Source organism: Amblyomma mixtum, chromosome 7, assembly GCF_055824585.1.
Source record: "Amblyomma mixtum isolate Tamu chromosome 7, ASM5582458v1, whole genome shotgun sequence".
NCBI classification, from domain to species: Eukaryota; Metazoa; Arthropoda; class Arachnida; order Ixodida; family Ixodidae; genus Amblyomma; species Amblyomma mixtum.
The window spans coordinates 10,602,819-10,627,177 of NC_143018.1; the positions used below are offsets into that span (position 1 = coordinate 10,602,819).

At 52.7% G+C, this 24,359-nt stretch overlaps 1 protein-coding gene across 8 annotated transcripts in view; it reads right to left on the minus strand.

The window, feature by feature from the left end:
- Positions 1-24,359, minus strand: part of LOC149334985 (phosphatase and actin regulator 2) — a 133,736-nt gene that overhangs the window by 45,395 nt on the left and 63,982 nt on the right. The window contains exon 1 of one of the 8 annotated variants that reach the window (XM_089551680.1): positions 3,264-4,151. The exons of the other annotated variants lie outside the window; for them this stretch is intronic. Within the exon in view, the coding sequence (XP_089407806.1) occupies positions 3,264-3,318 (55 nt within the window). The 5' untranslated portion in view covers positions 3,319-4,151. Of the gene's footprint in view, positions 1-3,263; positions 4,152-24,359 lie in introns of those variants that run through there. 8 annotated transcript variants of the gene reach the window in all.

The following is a 24,359-nucleotide window of genomic DNA, read 5'->3' on the forward strand; positions in this document are numbered from 1 at the left end:
CATTCACTGGTTGAGTTAGCAAATACAGTCCGCACGATAACAGCACTGTGCCTTTATCCCTAAACACGGCGTAAAACGAGTCGGCCGGGTCTCCTGAGGGCAGCAGCTGGACATCGGTGCTCTTTCCTTCCCATCTTATCGAGGGTATGGCTGAGTGATGGAGCCACCAGTCGCGAGGTGAGGGGCACTGAGGAACACGTTTTGCAGCGCACGCCGTTCCGACTGGCTCAGATCGCCACAGCCTTCACAGCGCTGCAAGTGACTTGTGAGATGGAGTACTGAGTTCACATGCCGCAAAAATGGCGACGTGTCACAACATTCGCCTACTGGTCGAAAGGGGTCAGTGACCTTGTGACGTCACAACCGCCGCCCACCGGATCGTGAGCAACCTGGCCACAGTGGCATCTGAGTTAAATTAATAAAGAAAGGTCGCGTGACCTTGTGGCGTCTATCACAACGTGCCCGCCGAAGATGGAGGAAAGAGAAGCAAGAAACAGAAGGCATAAAAGCGCAAGAAGGAGAAGAGGCAGAATGACAAAAACACCAAATCAGCAACAACGGTACTTGCTGTTGGGGCTAGGTGGTTCATAATAAATTTGAATGCCGCAATGGAACGAACAAAGAAAGACAGAAAGACGCTCTTTCTATCCAGTCGAACGGGAAGTATAAAGCTGTGGCGGGAAAACAGTTAATCTTCTTTGAACAAAGTTGAGGAGACGCTGAAAGTGATTCGTTATAATCACCGCTTCGTCACATGAGCTGCAGATTGCATTACTTTACTTTTAAGACGAAGCGTGCACCTATCGTTACTTCCGGCACTTTTTCACGTGAGTCAAGATCAAAAGTGGGTGCTCACTGCTTCCTGCTGACGCCGTTCTTAACAGGGGGCTTAGCGTCCCGAAGCGACTACTCAGGCTATGAGGGACGTCGTAGTGAAGGGCTCCGGAAATTTCGACCATCTCAGTGGTTATGGAGCTCGGCTGCTGACCCGAAAGATGCGGGTTCGATCCCGACAGCAGAGGTCGAATTTCTTAGGAGGCGAAATTCTAGAGGCCGGTGTACTGTGCGATGTCAGTGCACGCTGAAGAACCCCAGGTGGTCGAAATTTCCGGAGCCCTCCACTACGGCGTCTCTCATAGCCTGAGTCGCTTTCGGACGTTAAACCCCAATAAATCAAACCAAACCAATTTTGACCCCCTGGGGTTCTTTCGACCACCTGAGCCAACGGCGGCGGCTCGTTGCACAAGCCGGGGTCAGATACTAATTTCCAAGATGCCAACCCAGAAAAGTCGAGCACCAGGACAAGGAGAAAGCTTGCACCCATTGAAAATCGGCGGGAACGTCCTAACTTGAGTTAGGGTGTTTCGACTCGAGTTTGATCTCTCTATCACACTGCTTGCCTTTATTCAGATCATTTCCCATTTATTCAAATGCAGCCTCCGTGCACCGGCTATCCGAAACTATTCACACACACACACACAAAGAAAGCCGCACGTGAATGCCGACAGGAACCCCCTTGTGCCTCAGAGCAACTAACGACTCGACGTGAAAGCGGATCATAGAAGTTTCGCACAGCTCGCGTGTCCGGCCTTGAAAAGAGGTCCGCTCCACACAAAATGAGAGGGGAAGAAAAAAAACTATAGGCGAAATCCCGGGCGACCTTGGGGTCACCGAGAAAGCGCGGCTGAGAAGGGGAGGGCGTGAGCAAAGCCTATGACGAAGTGAAACAAACAGCGACCTTAAGCGGGTATGAATAAGAACGAAAATAAAGTTCGCGGTGTCTCAGAAAACTCTACGTTCATTACATTAGCACTGTGGCTTTGCGTCACAGGGAGCGGCTGGCGATGAAAAAAGAAAGCAAAGTACAAAAATAGTAAAACAAACATCGACAACAATTTGCTAAATACTTCGGAAGCGCTTCTTGAACCTAAAAGTTGTGAAAAAGGAAAACACTTGACGTCTAGCTGCATTTGAACGGGGCGGCAAATTAGTGCCATGAACCGCCCGCGATTACGGCGACCTCTCTCCGGGCGAATTTGAACTCTCCCTAATGCCAATGATAACAGGTCACCGGACTGCTTAGCAAATTCAGTTCCTATTCCCTCGAAACTCAGTTGAAAGGGATCAATAAACTGAATGTGAAGCCGTCTGAAAAACACTGCCTTGGTTCCGTTTGGCTCGACATTAGGAGTGACCAGCTTCTCCACGAGCTAACGCATTAAACTCTGGACTTTGGAGTAGATGTAACTGCGCTTTCCCTTTTCGAATGTTTTTTTTTTTTTTCATCTACATGCCTCCCAATTTCTGGAAACATGTACAGGCAAGTTGGCGCAAAAGAACAAGTCTTTAATCCTACACGCTGAAGCTGGAAATGATATTCCAATCGAGTAACTTTCGGGAGACGGTAGATTATCTTCAAAAGCTGGGCACACAGGGCCCGTCTGAAGTGACAGGTCGTTGGCAGAATACAAGCGCCAAGGGACATCACCAATTCGATTAGCGACGAACAGCCGCACAAGCATCGACAAAAGAGGTGAATAATGTCATCGCGACCTCGTCACCTCGCGACTGCTCCTCGCGAGACGACGTCGCCACATTTCGCAGGCAAGGAAACAGGTTTTTATTTTTTTCCCCCTTCGGGACGGGTTGACTAACCGCACCGAGGAAGTGCCAATCCGTCCAGGTCGGCCGCTTCGCGGTTTCGAGGAGACTGATGCCCAAGGGATGAATAGAAGCTCACACGAGTACGCAAGCGTGGTACATCGAGACCCCGTTTCTTTGCAAACATCCAAACGGCGGCTGCTTTAGTCTACGCAGTATAGAATATATCAATACACACAGTAATGTATGCAGTTAAAATGTGTAGAGTACAGTCTCACAAAGCCCACTGTCTTGTTGCCAGTGGAGTGGAACGCTGTGAGCCGACAGGCATGGGCGGGCTGTTCTCACGCTCGGGAGCACCGTGCTCGGGAGCCAATTAGGCGAGGCTGGAAGCCGGCGCCTCGCGCTTCCACTACAATGACAACAATTAGGTTGCCAGACAGGGCGCAAACCTCATTTTGGCGTTTGCTGCTGTCCGTAGAACTAATGTCTCCAGACTCACTACGTGCACAAGAGCCACAGTCCAGCTGAGGTTGTCCGCGCGTCTGGAGACACTTACTGGGAAGCATGTGATCATAACGCAGGCGCTTAGCGACGAACCCTTAAACTGGCAGTAGACAAATGAACTAGGAAAAAAAAAAATCACACGCGAGCCAGCCTACCTCGGAGACTAAAGGCGCTGCGGCTCCGGGAGACCTTAGCACGCCGCTCGCCCATGCCGGACGGTGACGCGCCGAGGTATCGGCCGCGGCGGAAGCAGCGACGGAGACGCCGACTTGCTCGCTCCCGGCGAACGGAGACTTCACCGCGGTCGCCGCCTTCGGACTGCGGCCGCCGCTCCTACGACGAGCAACCGAAGCCGCGAAGACGAATGGGCCCGCGGTCTCCTCCGACCAAGGAGACGCCGGGGCGCAGACCGCAGGCGCCATTGGTCATTCTCTCGAGAAATGCCAGCGGCCGCCGAGCGAAACACACGCGCTCGAAGAGCTGCGCCACGGAGACCGCAGCCCTCGGAGGGTGTGAGAGACGCGGCGGAAAGAATCCCTCGCGGCGGCGGCGTCGGCACTGAACGACGACCAGCGAAGAGGGCGCAATGAAATCGAACGCCCGCTGGAATTCCGACGGCGATACTTTCACTGCCGGGGCTCCGGTTAGCAGACGGCGCCGACGTCCCACCACAACTGCGGCACACACACGCACACACACGAGCGGCCCGCGCGCGACAGTGTGTAAAGACACACGCACTCGGAACGACGATGACGACGAGCGCGCTAAGCGGCGGACTCCGCACAAACGCCGCCGCCACCAGTCGATCGGATTGCCTCCAGCGAGGGGCAGCTGCGGCAAATAAAACAACACCCGACGCGCGAACAAGAAACAAATAGAGCGCCAGCGCAGCCGGCGCGTCCTCTCGCAGTGGACCGCAGCACGGATTCTGCGGATGCCGCATAGAGGGCGGCACATGCGCAACGCAGAGAAGCAGACGACGCGAGGCGCCGCCCCGCGACGAGCGAGCGCGCTCAAGGACAACGATGATGATACGAGAGCGCGGACGGTGGCGCCATCTTGCGGTCTCTCGAGCACTAGTCCGTTGAACGCCTACGGCCGAATGAGGTTTTTGGAGGTTCTCAACGGTCTGTATCTTGTCTCCAGCATTAGTGAAGTACCTATGTTTAGAGTACGATGGCGACTTGTACATTTATCATCCTAAGAAGGAAGCGCTAGACAGGGCGATCAAAAACGAAACTTTGCTGTGTCTTGGACTCCAACCGATTATTTTTGCCTTACGAGGTTGCGCCGTCAGTTGTAACCTTCGGGATCAGATTTAAACTCCGGGACGACCAGTTCTTAGATGCGAGAATACCAATTCTGAGCTCAGAAACGACAACATCTAGGCTCCGGAACAACCAGCTTTAAACTCTAGAAACCTGTACTAAATACCATGATCAGTTTTAAACTTCGCGACTAGTTTCAAACTTTTGGGCCTCCTCCGGCAACACGTTTGACGCAATCGCTATTGATGAATGCAAAGCTGAACACTCTGGAACTTGACCGGTTAGGCAAGAAGACTCATCGCTAATAGACGGAGATAGCGAGATTAGAATTACTAGAGTGGCTTCCACGTCTGTTCGACTATACTGAGCCAGGCACGCTGCGAATGTGCCCGGAGAATAAAAGGAGGGTGAGCACGTGTACCCGCAGATCGGCCGAGTGAGCCGAGAGCCGCCATGAGCGAAATGGAAGTACGGCGGCATGAAGGGGGAAAGAGTTGTTTCAATTGGACTTTGCGTTCGGTCGACACAGGCAGTGCGTGCGTGCTTGTTTGGCAGGGATTGAGTATACATTTCATTTTTCTCGAAATATTTCTACGCAGCTAGCCGCCTACTATCGAGAATGGCCAGGGAGCAAAATAAATAAAGGAAAAAGGCATACTTGGTGGAAAATAAAGCAAGGAGGAAGAAAAGAACGAAACCAAGGCTCATATCGTATTCCGAGCGCACCCGGAGTATAGTAGGGAGGAGGGGAAGCAACAAGCAAGCAGTACATAAGGAGAGGCGAGATTGATCGAAATCGGGGGGCCCCGGCCACCACGACACGGCTCCTCCGAGGAACGAACACTCGAAGCTGATCTCCACGTATCTCCCCCCCCCTCCCCCTCTCCTCCGCCCTCCTCCACAACAAGGCCGGCCGAAGAAGGCGAAACACAATTACGGCGCGGCGTCAACCGGGGTAGCGGCAGCGGAGAAAGGGAGGCCGGCCGTGTTGTGTGTATCGATGGCATTTTCCCGTTTTTCTCTCTCTTCCGTGACAGTCTCGATCTACAGACGCGAGGAGCACGCGCTTTCGCCATCGCCGGGAAGGGGGGGAAGACTGAATGCACCACTAGGGAGTGGAGGCCATTTTGTTTTCTTTCTACGCGGCATCTTCAGTCCGCAATCTACTACATGGCCACAAACACGGCGGTCAGATCGCTCTATCCGCATATTGCCCAGCACTTGCGGGAAATGGTCGGATCGCACAAGAAAGGAGATGGTTTAGTTTGGTTTATTGGGGTTTAACGTCGCAAAGCGACTGAGGCTATGAGAGACGCCGCAGTGAAGGGCTCCGGAAATTTCGGCCACCTGGGGTTCTTTAACGTGCACTGACATCGCACAGCACACGGGCCTCTAGAATTTCGCCTTCAAGAAATTCAGCCGCCGCGGCCGGGATCAAACCCGCGTCTTTCGGGTCCGCAGCCGAGCGCCGTAACCACTGAGCCACCGCGGCGGGGCAAGTAAGGAGAGTCGGAAAGATAGTAACGAGAAAGGAAATTATGGAAGCACCGTGGATTGAAGATGCAGCAATCGAGCAATGAGCACACGGCGGCGGCAACAGCGTCTTCGGGCGCGAATGGGACCCACACGCAGTACTTTTCCTCCTTGACCTCGCTCTTCTGCCTTCGCGCATGCGAGGAGCGGGCGGAGGGAAAACGGAAAGCGTCGGAGCCTCGCGCGCAGTAACGACGAGCGGCAAGGTTGCGCAACCACTGCTGCCCGAGAAAGAGGAAGCCCGCACGCTCCCCATCCTCTTACTCTTCATCCTCAAAAGACAGCCTCCCAAAAAAGCACGTAAAAGTAGAGCAGCAGCTGAGCTCGGAACGCTCTACTGGCTGCGCGCAAGCCGCAAGAAAGCGGCAGCGCCGGCGGCAAAAGAAAGATGCAAAGGAGGCCGCGGAGGGGCGGAGAACTCGAGACGCCGCTGCTGCTACCGTTGGCGGCGAGAAGAAGCCGTGCGCGCGTAACGCAAATGAATCGAAGAGGAACCGTCACGCTTCCACCGGCAGACAAGGTCACGGTCGCACGACAATGTGGAGAAGTGGGACAACCACTCACTCCGGCGAGAGAGAGAGAGAGCCCTTCCCTCTTTCGCGGCCGCGCTTCCCCTTTCCTGCTGTTCCCATGCGGCAGCATCAGCCCGCCACGCTACCTGCTAGGCGCAGGAACGGCCGACGGGCACTGCGGCACTTTATCATCGAACAGCGCGAGAACGCTCTGCTTAACGGGCACGCACAAAACGAACTGCGTCCTACAACGAATTTCTCGACCTCGCGTCAGTAAGTGACTGGTCCATCAGCTCGGTGTTACCCAGATTAAACGAAATTTCGGGTTCAGCGAAAAAAACTTGAGGCTTCTATTCTACCGGCTTCGTGACACCGCGTTTCAACAGCCGCTGCTTGCTCCAGTGGGACGTAATCAATGGTCCGATCCCGATTTAAAGACAATTTAGTTCCAAGTCAATTTCTGAACATCGCTAGAAAACAGCACGACAGGGTCGATACCTCTTCTTACCTGATGCCCAGTCGAATACTTCCACACTGCGCCCGCCATTTTTAGGACGGCCCGCAGTCGTCACGCGGTCACATGACAGCGGGTTGGCGTGAAGTCAAATACATATGCGCGTCACCGGTGGCCCCCGATGTATGCGGGATGTAGCGACGTAACGGCTCTGTGACGTAATTTCGTTTTCCCGTAAGGGTAACACCCGACGCCGGGAAAACCTCCCCACTACCGCTTTTGCTGCCTTAGAAGATCCACTTTCCAAAATGTCAACACAAACTGTTCCACTCTTCATACACGACCTGGTCCGCGTGACGTAGAGTGTTAGACGCTGTTCCGTTCTATTAAGTCCCCATCAATTGGCACGGACTGATTAGAAAGTTAACTAGGATATGTCAGGTGACGATGTTCACAAAAATGCTTTAACGAGGAATCCGTCCAAAAGAGATAATCTGTAGCTAATCTGGCATTCATTCCATGAAATGGCCGTAGCGAAGAAAGTGAAACACCCTGTATAACAAAGAGGACCAAGGACAAGGAAGGGTCTTTTCGCTGGCACGGCGCTGTTGCGCCACCGAGACCGCGCACCAATGGGCGACCGCACAGCAACAACGTCCTTTTTAACGTTCGCTTTACTCCGCAGAGCCCGACAGCAGCGACGTCGGCGCACAAAGAAAGAGAAGCCGGGTCCGACGGCAAAAGCGTCAGCCACCTCACAACCCCACATCCCGGTCTGCCGGGGCGCCTCGGGAGACGCTGGGAAAACTCCTCCCGCCAGACAGCGCCCAGATAGCGGAAGGGCTCGGAACAGAGATAAGCGCGGGCCCACGACGGCAAAAAGAGAACGACCACAGAGGAGAAAGAGGACTGGTCGGATGTGATTTGAGAACAATATTGACCCGAACGAAACAGCTGCCGCACCAGAACAGGGCTGGATATAGAGATTGCGACATCGGAGATTGAGGGGGGGGGGGGGGGGGGGCGCACGCACACACACACACACACACACACACACACACACACACACACACACAAAGAAAAAGACTGAAAGGAACAAAAGAAAGAATAGTGAAAGGAGCAAGGCTTAAATAAGCCATGAAGCAAAGATGAATAAAGGGAGAACGGAGAAAGGAAAGTGCGAGGGGACAAAAAAGAAGGTAGAGACAAGCACGGCGGACCAAAATCGGCGATATGCAGAGAGCGGGGGAAACATTACAACGTGGAGAGACGGAGAGAGAGAGAGAGAGAGGTGTAGTTGCGCTCGCACGAATGAGACCGTGGCTAGCGCGAGAGATAACGGCTCCATTAATTACGACCTCGACGAACGACGACAAAACGCGCCGCAAGCAACGCGCACCCAGCCATGCTAATACAGACGACACGGCTTAGAAAAACAAACGAAAAGAAGCAAGACCACCACACAGAGAAGACCGTCCATACAACGCAAGAGCGCGCACACGGACACCGGCTCCAACGACGGCTTCCTCAGGCCTGGCCACTGTGTCTCTCTCTCCGCGGCGGTATAATTACAAACGCATAACACAGATGTGTAGCGCAGCTTAGGCCTTCTTTCACACGGACACTGTGTTCTACCTAACACACGATGAGAGAGGGAGAAGGGTAGGAGGTGCCCCGTTTTAGGCGGTGCAGCAATGTCGCGCGCTTAATTACCCGGAAAGGAGCGAACAGAGCGCGCCGTAGAGTAGCAACGCAGCGTACGACCGGCCTTCGAACGACGAATCCAAAAGGAAGGCCGTGTGGCCTTCACCGCTTTTTTACGAACAACCGGAAAGAACGCAAGCCACGGCGTAGCGTATAGCCCGTGAAAAGCTCGAGCGAGGAGCGACAACAAAACTGAATAAATAATCAATAGCAGCACGCGCAGCGCCATAGATTAATAATTTACACTGCCGAGCACACGTCAACGACTGTGGGAGGGAGCGCGCTCAACAGTCGACTTGGGGAACGACCAGATAACGGCATTCGGGGGCGTTTTCGGTTCCGCCGATGCACGCGGAAAAGAGCGGAACATTCGGCGATGGCGAAGATACAGGAACTCCGGCTACGACCAGACGCCTACAAAAACGGGCTGTAATCTCACACCCTTTAATCTCCCACTGTGCAAAGCGACATTCAGCGACAGACGCTTGAATACATCGCACTGTCCATTCGTTATTATCTGCCTTCTCAGGTGAGGTGAACGTGACGTCACTGCGTTCGGACCACTCAGCGTGGCGCGCACTGCATGCCGACAAATCAGCGTTGCACAATGTTACGCCGACGCCCCGCAGAACCGGGGAAACGTGCCTTTACCAGCGTTCGCTGTAAAACGACTACGCAGACAGGAAAGCCGAATGACTCAGCACGTCTTTGCATTCTATTTCGTGGGCCTTGTCAACGCTGAAAGCTATTTCGAAACAATGCGGCTCTCGTAGCCACATTCAGCTCCACATTACCGGAACCAGAAAAGTATAGACCGCCAATACTGCAAAGCGCAGAAACCCGTAAGTCGGATGGATCAAAGCCTGGAACACCTGATCACCTTGACAAAGCAATCAACTTTTATTGTTTCGACTCGTGGTTACATTTTTTGTTTAACCTGGAGAGAGCTTCGGCCTGAGCTGCTAGCACGCCAAAAAAAAAAAAAAAAAGCCCATCGACAGCATCGCCATCGATCTTCCGTAGTGAAAATGTGCAAATCGAGTTGTAGGGTCGAGAACTTCGCTTTGTGCCGTACCCATCACAGAGAGGCTATGAGAAGAAGTGAAACGTTGTAGAATTACATGCCCACGCGCACTACCTGCGCAGGAGCTTCCATCCTCTTGCACTCTAGAGCGCTCACCAGCCACAGGGAATCTGCATGGAACTCACGTGGGTGAGGCGTGCCGCTTTGAAACATATGTTAAACAGTGTAACGAACGGGTGAGCGAGCGCCGCGAGCAAATGAACAGTGTTCTCGCGCGCTTCCGTAGAGGAGTTTGGGCAAAGCGGGAAAAAACGGCAAAGCGTGTTCCTAGAGAGAGCGACGCCCGCTGTAGGGCGTCCAGCACACACGCGGTAGGTGATACCATGCAAGGAACGACTACTCGCTGCACACAAAAAATAGGAAAGTGGGGTGATCAACGCACAGAACAAAAAAACAAGCTATCTAAAATGCCATTCGCGTGAGCCTGAAAATAGTCTGCGCTTGAGGCCCGTCTGTCAGGCACGCGTTACCCGAAAAGTACCAGTTTTTTTTTTTTTTTCCCCGGACTAGATGGTGGTGCATTACTCAAATGGAAAAAGGGTTTCAGCGCAAACAGGCTGCAGACGCACGAAAAGCACACAAACGACGCATAGACAACGGGAGCAGTTTTACCCGCCTGAAGAGCAGACTTGGAAATCCCCCTCACACACAGAGACACACAGCTTGTCCATTTTGCACCCTCTCCTTTTCCACCTTTTCGTTTCTTCGTCAAATAAAACAGGCCAGCCTTCTTAGAGGGCAGCCTCGCGCAACACGAGCGCGGCGGATAGCCGGGCTCACGGCGATGGCCAACGGCCGTGATGATGACGATAAAACGGCCTTAAAAACACACGCGCGGACGCACCGTCGTCGTTTGACTCGAAACGGTACACGGGCGCGCGCGCGCGCCTTCTGTGAGCGCTACACGCATCACAAATAGCGCTGCAGATAGGACTCCTAAAGACGCGTTTTACCCCCGCCCTGCAACGCATTCGCAAGAGCGGCTCTTCGCCCGAGCACCAAAGAAAGGACGGTCACCGCCCCCGACTTACGCAGCGCGCCAACGTACTTCGTCTACGTATGCTGCCCCATTTCGAGTGGACGGTCACAGTTGTTGGGACCCAGCCGTGTAGGATAAGACGATGCGAGCACGAACAAACACACACACACACACACACATACAACCCCCCCCCCCCCCACACACACACACACAGTCAAAAGCGAGGCGTAAAGTGACGCATAACAGACCATTAGTGTCGAGGACAGACAAATATGAGGCCAATAGCATACAGTTGAAGGCACCCATCTTTGGACTCAGTGTGATAAGCGCCAACATCAAGAGGAGAGGGGGAAAGGTTTGGTTTACGGTTTATGAAGTTCTTAACGTCCCGACGTCACTCAGACGTTGAGGGACGCAGAGAGAGTGAAAGGGAAGGACAAAGACGACCAGACGCGAGAAAAGGTGACGTCGTCGTCGACAGGTGAAGCTGGGAGGGGGGGGGGGGGGGGCAACTTTCTGGGGCCCTACTGATGCGATGAATCTACGAGAGCGAGCGAGGCGACGGTTACCACAAGCATGCCAAAGTCTCACACGCTCACGAACCAAATGCAGCAGCGTTGTGGGCTCGTGCAGATTCCAGCGCAGCCTCGCCAAGGAAAGCTGGCCTCAAGCGTGTCCGTGCGCGTAGAAAAAACAAGTGAAACAGGATACACGTAAACACTGAGAGAACCAGCAATGGTTATGCATGCACTTTCGGGGACAAAAGTTTGGGGGAGGTGAGTTCTTGGAAAAAAAAAAAAAAGACGTTTATTGTAGCTCCACCTCGCTACTCAGTCACCTGATATTGTACGAAGGTATTAAAGACCTAAATGCTCCTTCCTGTGGTAGCGATACCAGGCGGCTGGGTAGTGAGGTGGAGCTACAGTAAACGTTTTTCCTAGAACTCGCGCCCCGCTAACTTTTGCCCCTGACAGTATACCGAAAGCTGTACCGAAAGCACCCGCCTCGGGACGAAGCCACAGGAATAAGTCTCTCTTTCTGCTTATTCAGGCGATAGAGAAGAGAAAGGAGAGAACCGAGAGGCAGAAAATGCACCGTACAGGTCTTTGCGGACGCCTGGCACAGTGACGTCGCCGCTGCGTGGAATGCGCAGACACGGGAGAAAAATAATGACGAGGGGGAGGAAAGGAATGGCGCGTGTTCGGTATCGGCGGCGGCTAAGTGCAGCGCGAGCGGAATCCGTGGCCGCGGCTTCGTCGGTTATAGTGCCAAGTGTACGAGCGCGCGCGCCGCGCCCAGATAGGGAACGCAGGACACCGCCCCCGCACCGAGATAGGAGAGACACGCGGCCCCCGGAGTGAGTTGCAAAAAAGATGCACGAAAACGATTCGGCTACAAACTTCCGTCTCCCTGCCGCACAGCTTCTTCCGCATTTCTCGCCACCTGCCACGTTGATTTTTTTATCTTTACGTTTAGTTTTTAATACTTTCGAGTGAGGAGCGCTGCTGCGAGGAGACTCCGAGAGCCGCAGTTTCCTCCAGTTCGTGGGACGGGACGTCGACCCACTGGCCTCGCGGAGGTAGCGGGTTCGAATTCCGGAGCACGGGGGTGGAGGCTGGTAGCGCCACTGTTGCTTCGCCAACCGTTAGATTACCCGCTAATGTGAGAAATGGTTACACTGACTGCAGCTACCCCCTCTGAAGTCAACACGCGACATCTCTTTAGCGTAGAATGCGGTCAGCACGCATATCACGAGAGCAAGCATTTCGGAATTACCTCATAGAAAGATGGTTTGGTTTATGGGGGTTCAACGTCCCAAAGCGACTCTGGCTACGAGGGACGCTGTAGTGCAGGGCTCCGGAAATTTCGACCACGTGGGGTTCTTTAACGTGCACTGACATCGCTCAGTGTGCGGGCCTCTAGAATTTCGCCGCCATCGAAATTCAGCCGCCGAGGCCGGGATCGAACCTCACGGGAAGAAACCAGAAAACGTATACCAATGTGAAACATACGGGACGATTTACACACGGCAAGCATTTATCTACTACTCATGTTAAAAAAGGTACACTGAGAAAAACAGAAGTTGCCTTGTGTCACTATTAACGCACTCTTGGGGGCAAAAAAAAGACGGTACTTTCATTGAAAACGCAGATTTTCTTAAAGAAGGCAAGAAAAAAAAATGAAATGCAAGTGCCGCCATCCCCGGCCGACTTCGCAAGTGAACTGCAGCGCGTCAGAAGAGTTTCTTCGCGGATCCCAGAGGCTAGTCAACGCCGCCATTCTCCACAAAATGTTGATCACTGAGTCCTTCCCTTCCTGTGGAGACGTCACAAGTTTAGACCAAATGGCGGGAAAATTTCGAAATGTTCGCAGCAATAAATGCCCGTTTTGTCCTCTGATAAACACTAAGTTAGGCAGACCAATGATAAGATTTTCGCTAAGGACAAAAAAAAAAATATTGACTGCAGGTCTTCCCAGTGTCACTTTAAATCATTAATGTTTGGTTTGCTTCCGCCGTCTTCATTCACGGACGGAATCCAACCGAACATCAGCAAGTGCACTGCAAACGACAGATTTTCGATAATAAAAAAATCTGACAGCGACCATATGCTGTATTTTTTTAATGCGGTTATTAATGCGGTTAAGCAAGCGGTACTCGCAAGTGTGATCCTAGCAGGCACCCCGGTCAGCGAAAACGTATTTTGCGACTTCTCCTTTCGCGTTTATCTGCTCGATTTTTCATCCCGTGTTTGGCCCCGGGTTACGAACTGTTTGTTTGTTGTTTGTTTTGTGGGGTTTAACGTCCCAAAGCGACTAAGGCTATGAGAGACGCCGTAGTGAAGGGCTCCGGAAATTTCGACCACCTGGGGTTCTTTTACGTGCACTGGCATCGCACAGTACACGGGCCTCTAGAATTTCTCCTCCAAAGAAATTCCAGCCGCCGCGGCCGGGATCGAACCCGCGTCTTTTGGGTCAGCAGCCGAGCACCATAGCCACTGAGCCACCGCGGCGGCCCGGGTTACGAACTGTTCGCACGTATCGGGCCGAACTGCATTTTACTACTACGCTACAATGCTAATATTTACTCTTACTATGTTATTTTACTACTATGCTATGCTATGCCACTAAGCCAACATTGCGGTACGGTATTCTTCCCAAAGACCGGATTATTCGCATGTCTGGACTCTGGAATTGATACAGCTTGCGGGCGTGGAAGTCTCCTTTCAGGTACGGATATTAGGAGCTATACACGTTTCTACCAGAGGGCTACGAAATCCTAGCGAAAGAAAATGGCGCCTCCCAAGCGAACAATCGATGGGTGTGGCTACCGTAAACAAAGGAGGCGCAGCCGGCATAGAGGAACTTTAAACAGATAAATCTTATTATCACCTCTTCGGTACTGATGCGGTGACTCTTGAGAAGTCGACTCAAGACGCATTCTGTCGCACTCACGTAAACGCGGCTAATCGTGATAAGCGTGAAAAAGCAGACGCCGAAATAAAACAAGCACCGATATCTCTGTTTCTTTTACTGCAAACAAGGCTCCCGTGCGGGATCTGAAACGTCTTAGTTTTATAGTCGACGTCTGTTTTTTTCCCCTTTTATTATATTTTCAATGCTTTAAAGCTACGTTATTTCGATTTCTCAGACCATGGAATTTTCCCGCTTTGCCTTCACGCGCCACGAACCAGACGTTAGTACAGACTACAGAAACACTATAGCGGTAGTTCAGCGCCCCCTTGCGGCTTCCATTTCTCGTCTCTTCCGTGCTTTGTGTTCCTCGCGCTGAAGGCCGCAACACAACGGCAGCCACAAAACAGCTCGAGCTAGCGAACCGCGGCTCGCACTCGCAGTCGAGTCCACCGAGAGAGAGAGAGAGAGAGAGAGGCAACAAGGAAAGAGGAGAGAGATAGAGAGAGAGGAGGGAAGCAAGGAGCAGTGGCCGATGAATGATAGTCCCGGGTACCGGCGACGGCGGCGCCCGGACCCCGCCCACAGCCGTGGCGGCGAGCCGTTTTTAGACGCGCGCACCACGCCGCAACCGCCGTCGCGACTCCGGGGAGTCCAGGCGGGACGTAGCGACATCCACAGCGCCGCCTATCTCCGGTGCTGACCACGGGGGTTAGCCAGAACGAGTCATTTTTATTATTATTTTTGTTCCTTCTATATTATTTTTGTTCCTTCTATTCCTACGGCGTTGTAGAACACGTAGTTCGGATTCGCACGAATGAAAACACCTTCCAAGAATGCTCCTAACGACTCCTTGTCTGGTACCCTTTGGGTGCGTACAGCCTTTGGCAAAAGTAACCAGGCTGCATGGTTTGCTTCTCATTCGTATAACAGAGCCCTCACGGCTTCCCTAAAGATCAAAAAGTTCTTAACTGGTGAGAACAGGAGTTCTTCTTACTATACAGATATTTAGAGCTTCAGGGCTGGCATAATGGCTTTAATATACGACTGAGAAGAAAAAAAACGTGCAGCCTGGTTACTTTTGACAAAGGCTGTACGTTGTTTCCCCCGCACGTTGGTTACGAGGGATGCCTTAGTGGAGGTATCCGGAATAATTCCGACCACTCGAGGTTCTCTAACGTGCGCTGACATTGCAGAGCACACCGGATGTCTTTGCACTTCGCATCCGGCACAACACGTTCCCATATCAGGATGGTCCTACGACACTCCTATATCAGGGTGGCATTATACAAAACGGCTATAAGTCAGCGTGGCCCCATATCAGCAGCTACGTAAATATCGAAAGACAAAGATTATCGCCATGCTGTCCTTAATCAGCTGCCAACGAGGAACCCAGAAGCGAGTATCGGTAAACGGAGAGGGAGCGAAACTCGACCAATGTGTGAATCAACCAAACACTCATCCAATCATTCACCTTACCAACTGGCGTTAACCAGTGGGGCTAGTCGTGCTCCGGTGCGAACGACTGCGCCGAACGCCAGTTAGAAGTCGGGAGATTCTTGCGCATCGGGCTCTTTCGACACAGACTCTTCCAGGGGCAGATCGGCGACCCAATTTCGCTCGAAGTTTCACTTCGCTAGTGTCCCCGTAGCACACACAAGAAGACCGCGCGCTTCACGAGCGATCGCTCCTCTTTTTAGCGCGAAACTCGCGAGGGGAAGCGCGAGCGATACCAGAAAAGGGGGTTGGGGGAATCAAAGCGCTGGCTCGCTCGACGTCGGCCATCCATCCTGCGACGAGACCCTGTCGCAACACTGTGGCCACGGTATGCCGCATACGCTCCAGGGGCCGTGCCAGGCCGGGGCTTGAAGATCACCTCCTCCTCCCCCCCCCCCCCCCCCTCAACTTTAGAGCGAGTGCCACCAGGAACCCCGGAACGACACACGTTTCTCGGAGGAACCCACGAGCTTCTTTTAAGCAGGGAAAGATTTCTCGGGAAAGCCCCGCATACTTCCTCCCTCCCTCGCCTGCGGTTTCCCCACCGGTGTCGAAAGAGGTGCAAGAAAGAGCTGGCGGCGCCGGAGCCACGCGCCCCGACTCTGGCAACGGCGCCGCGCTGACGGCACAGAACCTCCGCAGAGCACCACGTGCTGAGACAAGGCAGTCTTTGCACATGCACTCTTTGACACGCGTGTATGTTCTCGAAGTGGCATTAAAACTGAAGCGTGCTGTGTGTGGAAGTGCTCACAGACGGGGCTAAAATAACTCATTTCCTTTTTCCGTTACACGACTGGCGCATTCTTGCTTTGCGAGGTCAGGGTCGGTCTTAAGAGTTTCAAAATTTCTTGGATGGAAACGGGGTGCTGCTGTCCGCCTTCCGCACGAATAGATAAATGAATCTGAGGGGGTTATGGCACATATTAATTAATTAATTATTAATTCAGCGCATCCCTGCAATTTTTATGGGACGACGAAATGCTGCAGCCACACGTTCTGAATACGAATCCAGAGCTCTAACAGAAAGTGAAGCCTAAGTCCTTCGGCTCTGTGTGTCTGAAGCGGGATGCTTTGGGGGGTTCCAAAAGCAGCCATGATGAAGTTCATACAAATGAGATGAAGCGTAAAAGCTGGGGGTGGAGCTGGGGTGGGTGGGGGGGTCGAAAAAGGTAACAAAGACGTGAAAGACGTTGGACAGAATGCTGAACTACAGCAAGAAGCCCACCAGTGCCTTCGTGTGGCGACCAAAGCCGACCAAAAATCTTTTGTCGCGAAAATGGAGCTGGGGATGCGAGCGGTAACGCTTAGGTAATCGCTTGGGGCAGATGCAATGGCCAAAAAAAAAAGGTAACTGTAAAAGACACCACAAAGAAAGAGTAAATAATGAATAAAGATGAGTGGCGCAAGACACGGACACATGCGTGCTGTTTGAAACTACTCTACGTACAAGCACTCCTAATCAGTGCATAACGACTGCTTCCAGGAAATGCATACTGCAAACACAGGCACCACATGGTTTGCGGTGTTTTCAGTCTCTGGACTTTAATATAATAAAATGTGTTAGCTTTTGCTTCTTTATTCGCATTTTTACTTGCTTTGTTTTGTCGCGATGTACGATGTACCCTTGTACCACTCCTGCCTTGGCCACCAAATGGAGGCTGGCAGTATTGAATAAAATAAATAAATAAAATAAATATAGCTTTGAAGACCCGGCACTTAGACGACAAAGTAACCGGCTATTGCAACAATTTTTGTTTTTGTTTCTCGTTCAATGTTTCCTCTGTCGCAGCTAAATCCACGTTTATTTTCGCTTCGTCTTTACTATGACGCACAAACTGGAAAGCTTAGACTTGCTTTCCCTTAACGTTGACCCGTGGTATCAAGCGCCGTTTTTGCCCTAGATCTTCCGTCCGGTATTTATACGCGGTCAAGGACTCCGGCCCGCGCTCACGACGGCTGGAATCCGGTCGAGTACAGGACACTCGGGGGAGGAAGAGGCCAGAAGGGCCGAAAGGGGTCCAGACTCCAGTGAGAGGAGGCGACGCGACGAGAGAGGGGGAGAGGAGGCGGCCCAAGAAGCCAGCGACAGAGAGAGGAGGAGAGCAGAGGCGGAAAGTGGCGCGAGCGTGCGCGGAATGCCGCTTCGTCGTTTATAAATCGGGCGCCCCTCGTAGTAGCGGTGGCAACCGCGACAGGACAGCCCCTCCCCCTCCCTACCAAACGGTGAGGGAAGGGTGCACCCGTGTCTGTTGGCAGCGTGTCAAGGTCTGCCGCTCCTGCAGCCTGCGATACCGGAGGGAGGACTTTCTCTTCGACCGGAGGACAGCTTGCGGCTGCCGAAGCCGCTTTGCGTGTCGCAGCCAGGTTTTCTTTTTTCTTTCTCCGTTTCTGCTCCCTTTTGTACGCCTCTAGCAGCGGACGGTGGCCCCGAAGCGCTATAATTTGCCTCCGCAGACCGGGCTTGTCGAAAGAAATAACGGACTGAAGGACAAGAAGTCTCGCGGGTGTCTTTTCCGTCCCAGCGTTCGACCGATCGAACGGACAGCGGCGCTGGCCTGGCGACGAAGTGCCGGGCTGCCAAGGAGGTTGGAAGAAGGATGTCGAAACGCTCGAAATTTAAAAAGGAAAGAAAAAAACCGCAGCGCGTGCCATAACGGACGTGTATACCAGATGCAACGCACTGCTCGATTGTGAGCAGTGTCGACGATATCACCCTGCTCCAACGATGCAAGGCTGTGAATGAGGCCCACTCAAATGGCAGCCCCGATTATTAGGCAAGTGTGGAAATGGTAAGTATGGAATACCAGCGTACCAATTTCCTCCAAGACTGAGTGCTAAGCTGCAGGGCAGCAAGGTGGAGGCTCACTAAAGGCTCGAAATTAAATTGAAGACAACGCAGCGAGCTTTGTTGCGCTGTATTTTGCGGTGCATAAGAAACTACGGCTATCACGTGCCAAACAGCAAGCTTTGGAAGGGATGATTACAGGAACGACGTTAAGGCACACAAATACAACATGGGAAGGGCTATAGGAAGCAAACGAGGATAACGATTTCCTAGTTGAAATCAAGAAGAAATGTACATGGCCAGGACTTGTAATCTGGAGAACAGCTAACCAGTTGGTCGCTTGAAAGTAAAGGAGCGGATTCCAACAGAAGGCGAGCGCAGCAGGGGGCGTCGTCGCAAGGTAAGGTTGGCGGATGAGATTTGGGAAGTTTGCGAGGATAGGGTGGCCGCAGCTGGGACAGGACAGGGTTAACTAGAGGTATGTGGAAGAGCCCTTTGGCCTGCAGTTGACGCAGTTAGGTTGATGATGATGAGGCCGACGCATGGCAAAAAAAAAAAAAAAACTGCAGGAGTAAACCGGATCCCTCCAGTGATGACGTTTCCAACCCTCGCTGTATACACTCGGTCACTAACTCTGCAACCTCACCGGACCCCCAGGTGTTGTGTCCATTCAACGCGTTCTACCTACTTGTCGTCCCTTCAAGCGAGCTCGCAGCGACGTAGTCCCGACAGCTTCTTCGCTTCGACGGCCGCCCGCGCGCATATAGTGCGTGCGTACACACAGAGGCACGCGCACGTACGCAAACAGCAGCGGGCGTTCGCGCCCCAGCGCATTAATATACGCATCACATGACCGCGCCTTGTACGAGTATACTGGCCGCCAAGGACAAGGAAAAACGAGCGTACGTGCCACACTTGTTGCCTCGCGGAAGGCGCGGGTGTGCGTTTTGAGAGCGCCGCTCCAATGCGCGCGCCAATGCCAGCCCAGCAGGCAAGTTCCGTGCACACACGGCGAGAGAGACAGCAGCCACGCGACCTCGCAGAACTTCGTCGATCCCCGGAGACGAAAGAGGCTTCGTGCTGACGGCTGCGAAGGTCTGCTGCATGGTGAACGATATAGACTGAAAGTGGTGAAACGATATAGACTGGCATGGTATATATATATATATATATATATATATATATATATATATATATATATATATATATATATATATATATATATATATATATATATATACACTGGTATATACGGCATGGTGAAACGATATAGACTGAAGCAGAGTGTGGAGCACTCTACTTAGGGGAGAGGAAAGTTTGGGCCAGCTAGTAGTTCATCGTTGGGGTTCTGCGCTTCAAAACAAACACGAAACACTCGTCGGTAAAATTTTCCCGTCTTTTCAAATCTAGGGCACGCTACAGGGACCGCTACTAGAGGCCCACTGTAGTCGGATACGGATTACGAACAAAACGGCAAATGCCTCTTACAGGAGGCCTTCCAGTCAATTGCGTCAATAGGCTTCCATGACGTCGAGGTTAATCTGCGTTTAATCCCTTGTCAACCTAGGTTAATATATGGTTAATCCCCTATCACTCTGCAATGACGGGGGATTAACCACAGAATAAGCACGGAGTCATGACAACTGGTCGACGCCATTTTCAGGCGGGCCTCCTTCGAGGAGCATTTCATTCAGCCTAGTCCACTAGTATATCATGCATGTGGGGTCGCTGCTTCGAATGAGTGTCCTACACCGCTTTCTGTTCTGAGCTATATGCACTGACAACTGCTCGACATGCACGATCATAACGAACCGAACAGCACAAACCACAGCTACCAATTGCACAACCACCCGCATATCTCAGTGACGCTACCTCCGGGCCGACGTCACGTCCTCTGAGACTAGCTGGCCCGCTATGGCAGCACCAGTATTACGCTAAAGCGTTAAGAAGGTCGACGCGAGCGTCCGACAAGCCGCTGCTGCGAACCGCCTGCTCTTGTTTGCCGGATCAGCTATCCCCCCCGCTTCGACCTCGAATTGGCACCCCTGATCGGCTTGCGCAACCGCCCACTCGCTCAAGCGTGGCAAACATCTTCCAGAAGGAATAATACCTCCGCAAGCAGGTCCGGGAAGGCGCAGAGAGAGAGTGGGGTGTTCTCTGGCGTGTAGAAACGAGATTCTTCACGCGTCCACCTTTTTTTTTCTGCCGGTATTCACCTGTACAGGTGAGAGAGAGAAAGTACGCGACGAAGAGTAGGTGGAGAAAGCAGGTGGAAAGGAGGCCCTTGGACAACGCGACCGCCTCGCCCAAGGCTATTGCATACGCAGGCCGCCAAGCCCGGATGAAAGAAGGGTCGCCCCGCCGCTGGCACGCGTGATTCAGCGCGGTGGCATTCGCGACCAGACAGACTCGCGCTGACGCCGACGAGCCAGGCAGGCAGCACAAAACACGCGGACACACACGGCCTCTCTTCCGCGTGCCCCGTGCGCGTCGTCAGCGTCCGTTATCGTCACGCTGGGAAGCTCCGCGCCCGTCTTCCGGTCACTCTTACTGAGGCCCTAGGGTTGAAAGATAACAATGGTCATGTAAATAAATCTGCGGTGGAAGTTAGCGAAAAGCGATTGGAGTATTGGTGGCTGAAAAGCAGAGATGTGACATAAGGTTATAAGTGTAGGAAACCGCTGGTAAAGAAGATGGCGAATCTTAATGAGAATTGACAACACAGTTGAACAAAAAGATAGAAAGAAAAGCTGAGCATGGTGGCAATTGCCACCACCCCGTTTGAAAGGGGGCGCTCCTATCCATCCATCCATCCGGTCATCCTCGACGCACTAACGGCTATTATTTAATTGTTAATAGCGCAAGGGCACGTAGGAAAAAGCTTGGGCAAGGCTAACGCATGTTTGGTCTTGAAAAGCTGGGGTCAAATATCCAATTTTGTTATTTTTCCCCCCCAAGCACACAGCTGAGGAGAAAGCCCTGCAGGCCGCCAGGGGAAAGCTTGACCCCAAAGTAATATCGGTGGGCACCCGGCACGGCACAGGGGATCGAACCTCGCACCTACAGCACTAGAAGGTGGTTGCTGGAACCACTGGCCCATCGCTGTGGTTCTACTCGTCGTTCTCTCGGGGTCAAGGCCGGACGCGAAGAAAACCTCTACTGGCCTGAGCATGCTACACGGTGACTATGACTGTCGAAAATCCAGGTTCCATAAAAACAATCGGGACTGAAAGGGGGGGGGGGGGGGGTAGCGAAGTGTTATTATTTTGCATGAAGAAATAAAAACTGAGCGACTTATATACGTAGCAGTGAGACCGACAGAAGCGGGATTCACTCAGGCATGCGCTACTGACACTATGAGTGACAAAGCGATGCGCCAAAGTTACAAGTAGGACGTGGCAGAGCTCGGTCAGCTGACTTGTACACACGCTGACAGCGCTGAGGCCGCGGGCCTCAAAGCACTGTCAGGGCTGAACTGGAGTCATGGCTGGCCTTAATCGAAAAGGGTATGCTTATTTCAGGCTCCTGACTGCGCAGAACCTGACCGGGAAGTTGCCACAGACAAAAGAAAAAAAAAACACGCAGAATAAACCCAATCTGGCGAGACCAAAGCGGGGCAGCGCATACACAGCTCTTATAGAAATGGTCCAGACTTTCTACAGACTTCATATAGACTACTGCCTCCCTACAGATATTTCCGTTTGTCTGTCCATAGCCTGTAGACAAAAGTCAACTAAAAGTGCCAACTATAAATCTATAGATTGCATACACACTGTCTGTAAGATTTTTCTATACAGGCTTCAGACTTTATTAGCAAAAGTCTATGGACTGCCTCAACAATTTTTTAAGCTACATGCATGAGTAATGCTCCATGCCCATTTTTGACCCCCCCCCCCCCCCTTTTTTTTTAACCTGTTCCTGTCGATGCTAACGGAGTGTGAAGTCGTTGGGATGGCTTACGACACTAATCCGTGCAAAACCTCCAGCAGAGTTTTCTAATATGCACGGTCCCTCACAGCCCCTTCACGGCAGCTCCGCATCGATACTATCAATGGCTCCATTACAAACGAAGGCAGGCCAAGACATCACCGGCGGCCATACAGTCACCGCGGTTCAGAGGTCACCAGGCGGCCGGCTGCCGCACGAGATCTAGCGCACCTCGTTTGCGGTATACACACACTGCAGTTGAAGCTCGCGTCCCGTCGCTGCTAAAGTTACGGCGACAGGCACAAGCACGTCTTCGTCCCACGCAGTCTCCCGCGCGAAATGACACGCAACCCACGAAACGACCGACCCGGCCGGCTCAGTGCGCGGCGCTTATTAACGGCCAATGACGTACACACGTAGCCCCGCAAAAGCGGCGCTCATAGCCATTAACGAGTCGCGGCGCTGCAGAGGATGGAGTCAGCTTCTGCTCTTCTCGACGTCATTCGCAGGCTGCAGCCTCGGCCCACGTGCCGACGTATGCGGGAGGGGTTAACCGCTAAAGGTCCCCGCGTCGCCAGCCACCTATACTATACCTTCTCCCTTCGGGGCGCTCCCCAGAAAACCCGATTTAGTGCAGGAGACGGTCATTCGCAAGATGACCCCGCGCGTTACCCCTAACCACGCCTGGCCAGCCATCGGGAAAAAACCGGCGCGGATAAATGGATCAGAGGTCGTTTGCGCGGCTTCCTAGGGCACTAACGCAAGCGCACCCCAGGAGCTGCTGCTGCTGCTTTTTCGAACATAACAGGCTGCCTCGCGCCCGCCGTGGGGCGGCGAGCGAGAGATTCCTGCGCAACCCTCGGGGGAGTTGCGCAGTTAGCGGACGCATATAACGCCAACGCGAGGTAGTATACGCTTCGGCGACGGCGAAGCGACTTAGTTCTGCACGTTCCACGGTAAACTATTTAATAGCTTGGAGCACGAAGGGCAGTACGGAGAAAGAAGAGCACCTAACGCACATGATAAGTTTCGGGGACTGGTCGCGGCGACGAAAAGAGCCTGAAAAAAAAAATTAAAAAAAGGAAGAACACGAGTCTTTCGATGATGGGCACATGTTTATACACTTCACCGCGCCAGACTTGTGTCGCAGTGAGTCTGATGGGTCCACTTGTAGCCGCCCGCCACAACAGCCAAAACTCGAGGACTGCAGTTGAAGCGATATCGTAAGGCACCGTCGAATGGTACAGTCTTTGTCAAAAGTAACCAGGCTCCATGGTTTGCTTCTCATTTGTATAACAGAGTCCTCATAGCTTCCCTAAAGATCAAAAAGTTCTTTGAAAGTGAGAACAGGGGTTCTCCTTACCTTACAGAGATTTAGAGCTTGAGGGCTGACATAATAACTTTAATATACGACCGAGAAGAAAAACGTGCAGCCTGGTTACTTTTGACAAAGACTGTACGTGCTACACAGTCACGCATCCATGATTTAACAGAACTTGTTCCAGCCGAGGTCTCTAGCTCCGACTAATACGTCCGAACAAATCGATCAATCGATAAAAATCAGTCGATCAATCAATCATACGCAGTACGGCTTCCTGTGAAAACGGAGGCGATAGAAACGACCACAGCTCCAAATCAGAACAGATATGACAAGACCTGACAGTGACGTCAGGCTCCGTCACACTAGCAGCAGACGCACCGAAGTGCCCCGCGCAATGAACGTCATGGACGTCGGCTACACTGGGGGGCTAGACGGGGGACACTGGGGCACTCGCGCCGTCAACGCAATCACCGGCGCACCGACAATAATAAGAGAAGTTCTGAGGCCCAGCAGAGCCGGGCTGTCGTGCCAAACAGCGCATGCGACGCGTGCCGTTCACGCCGCCGTCGGAACGAGAGACGCAGCAGCAGCACGTATCGGGTTAAAAATACTCGCTCGCTTGCGGAGCGTTGCTCCGTCGCAGGTCCGCACCCGTCCACCTCCTCTCGGGGTCTCGGAAACTCGTCCCACAGCCACATGCTCTCTGCATGTTAAGGTGCACTCTCCGTCGCTCTCTCTCTGCTTCTGTGGAGGAGTGTAACTTGGGCTAGCGCAGC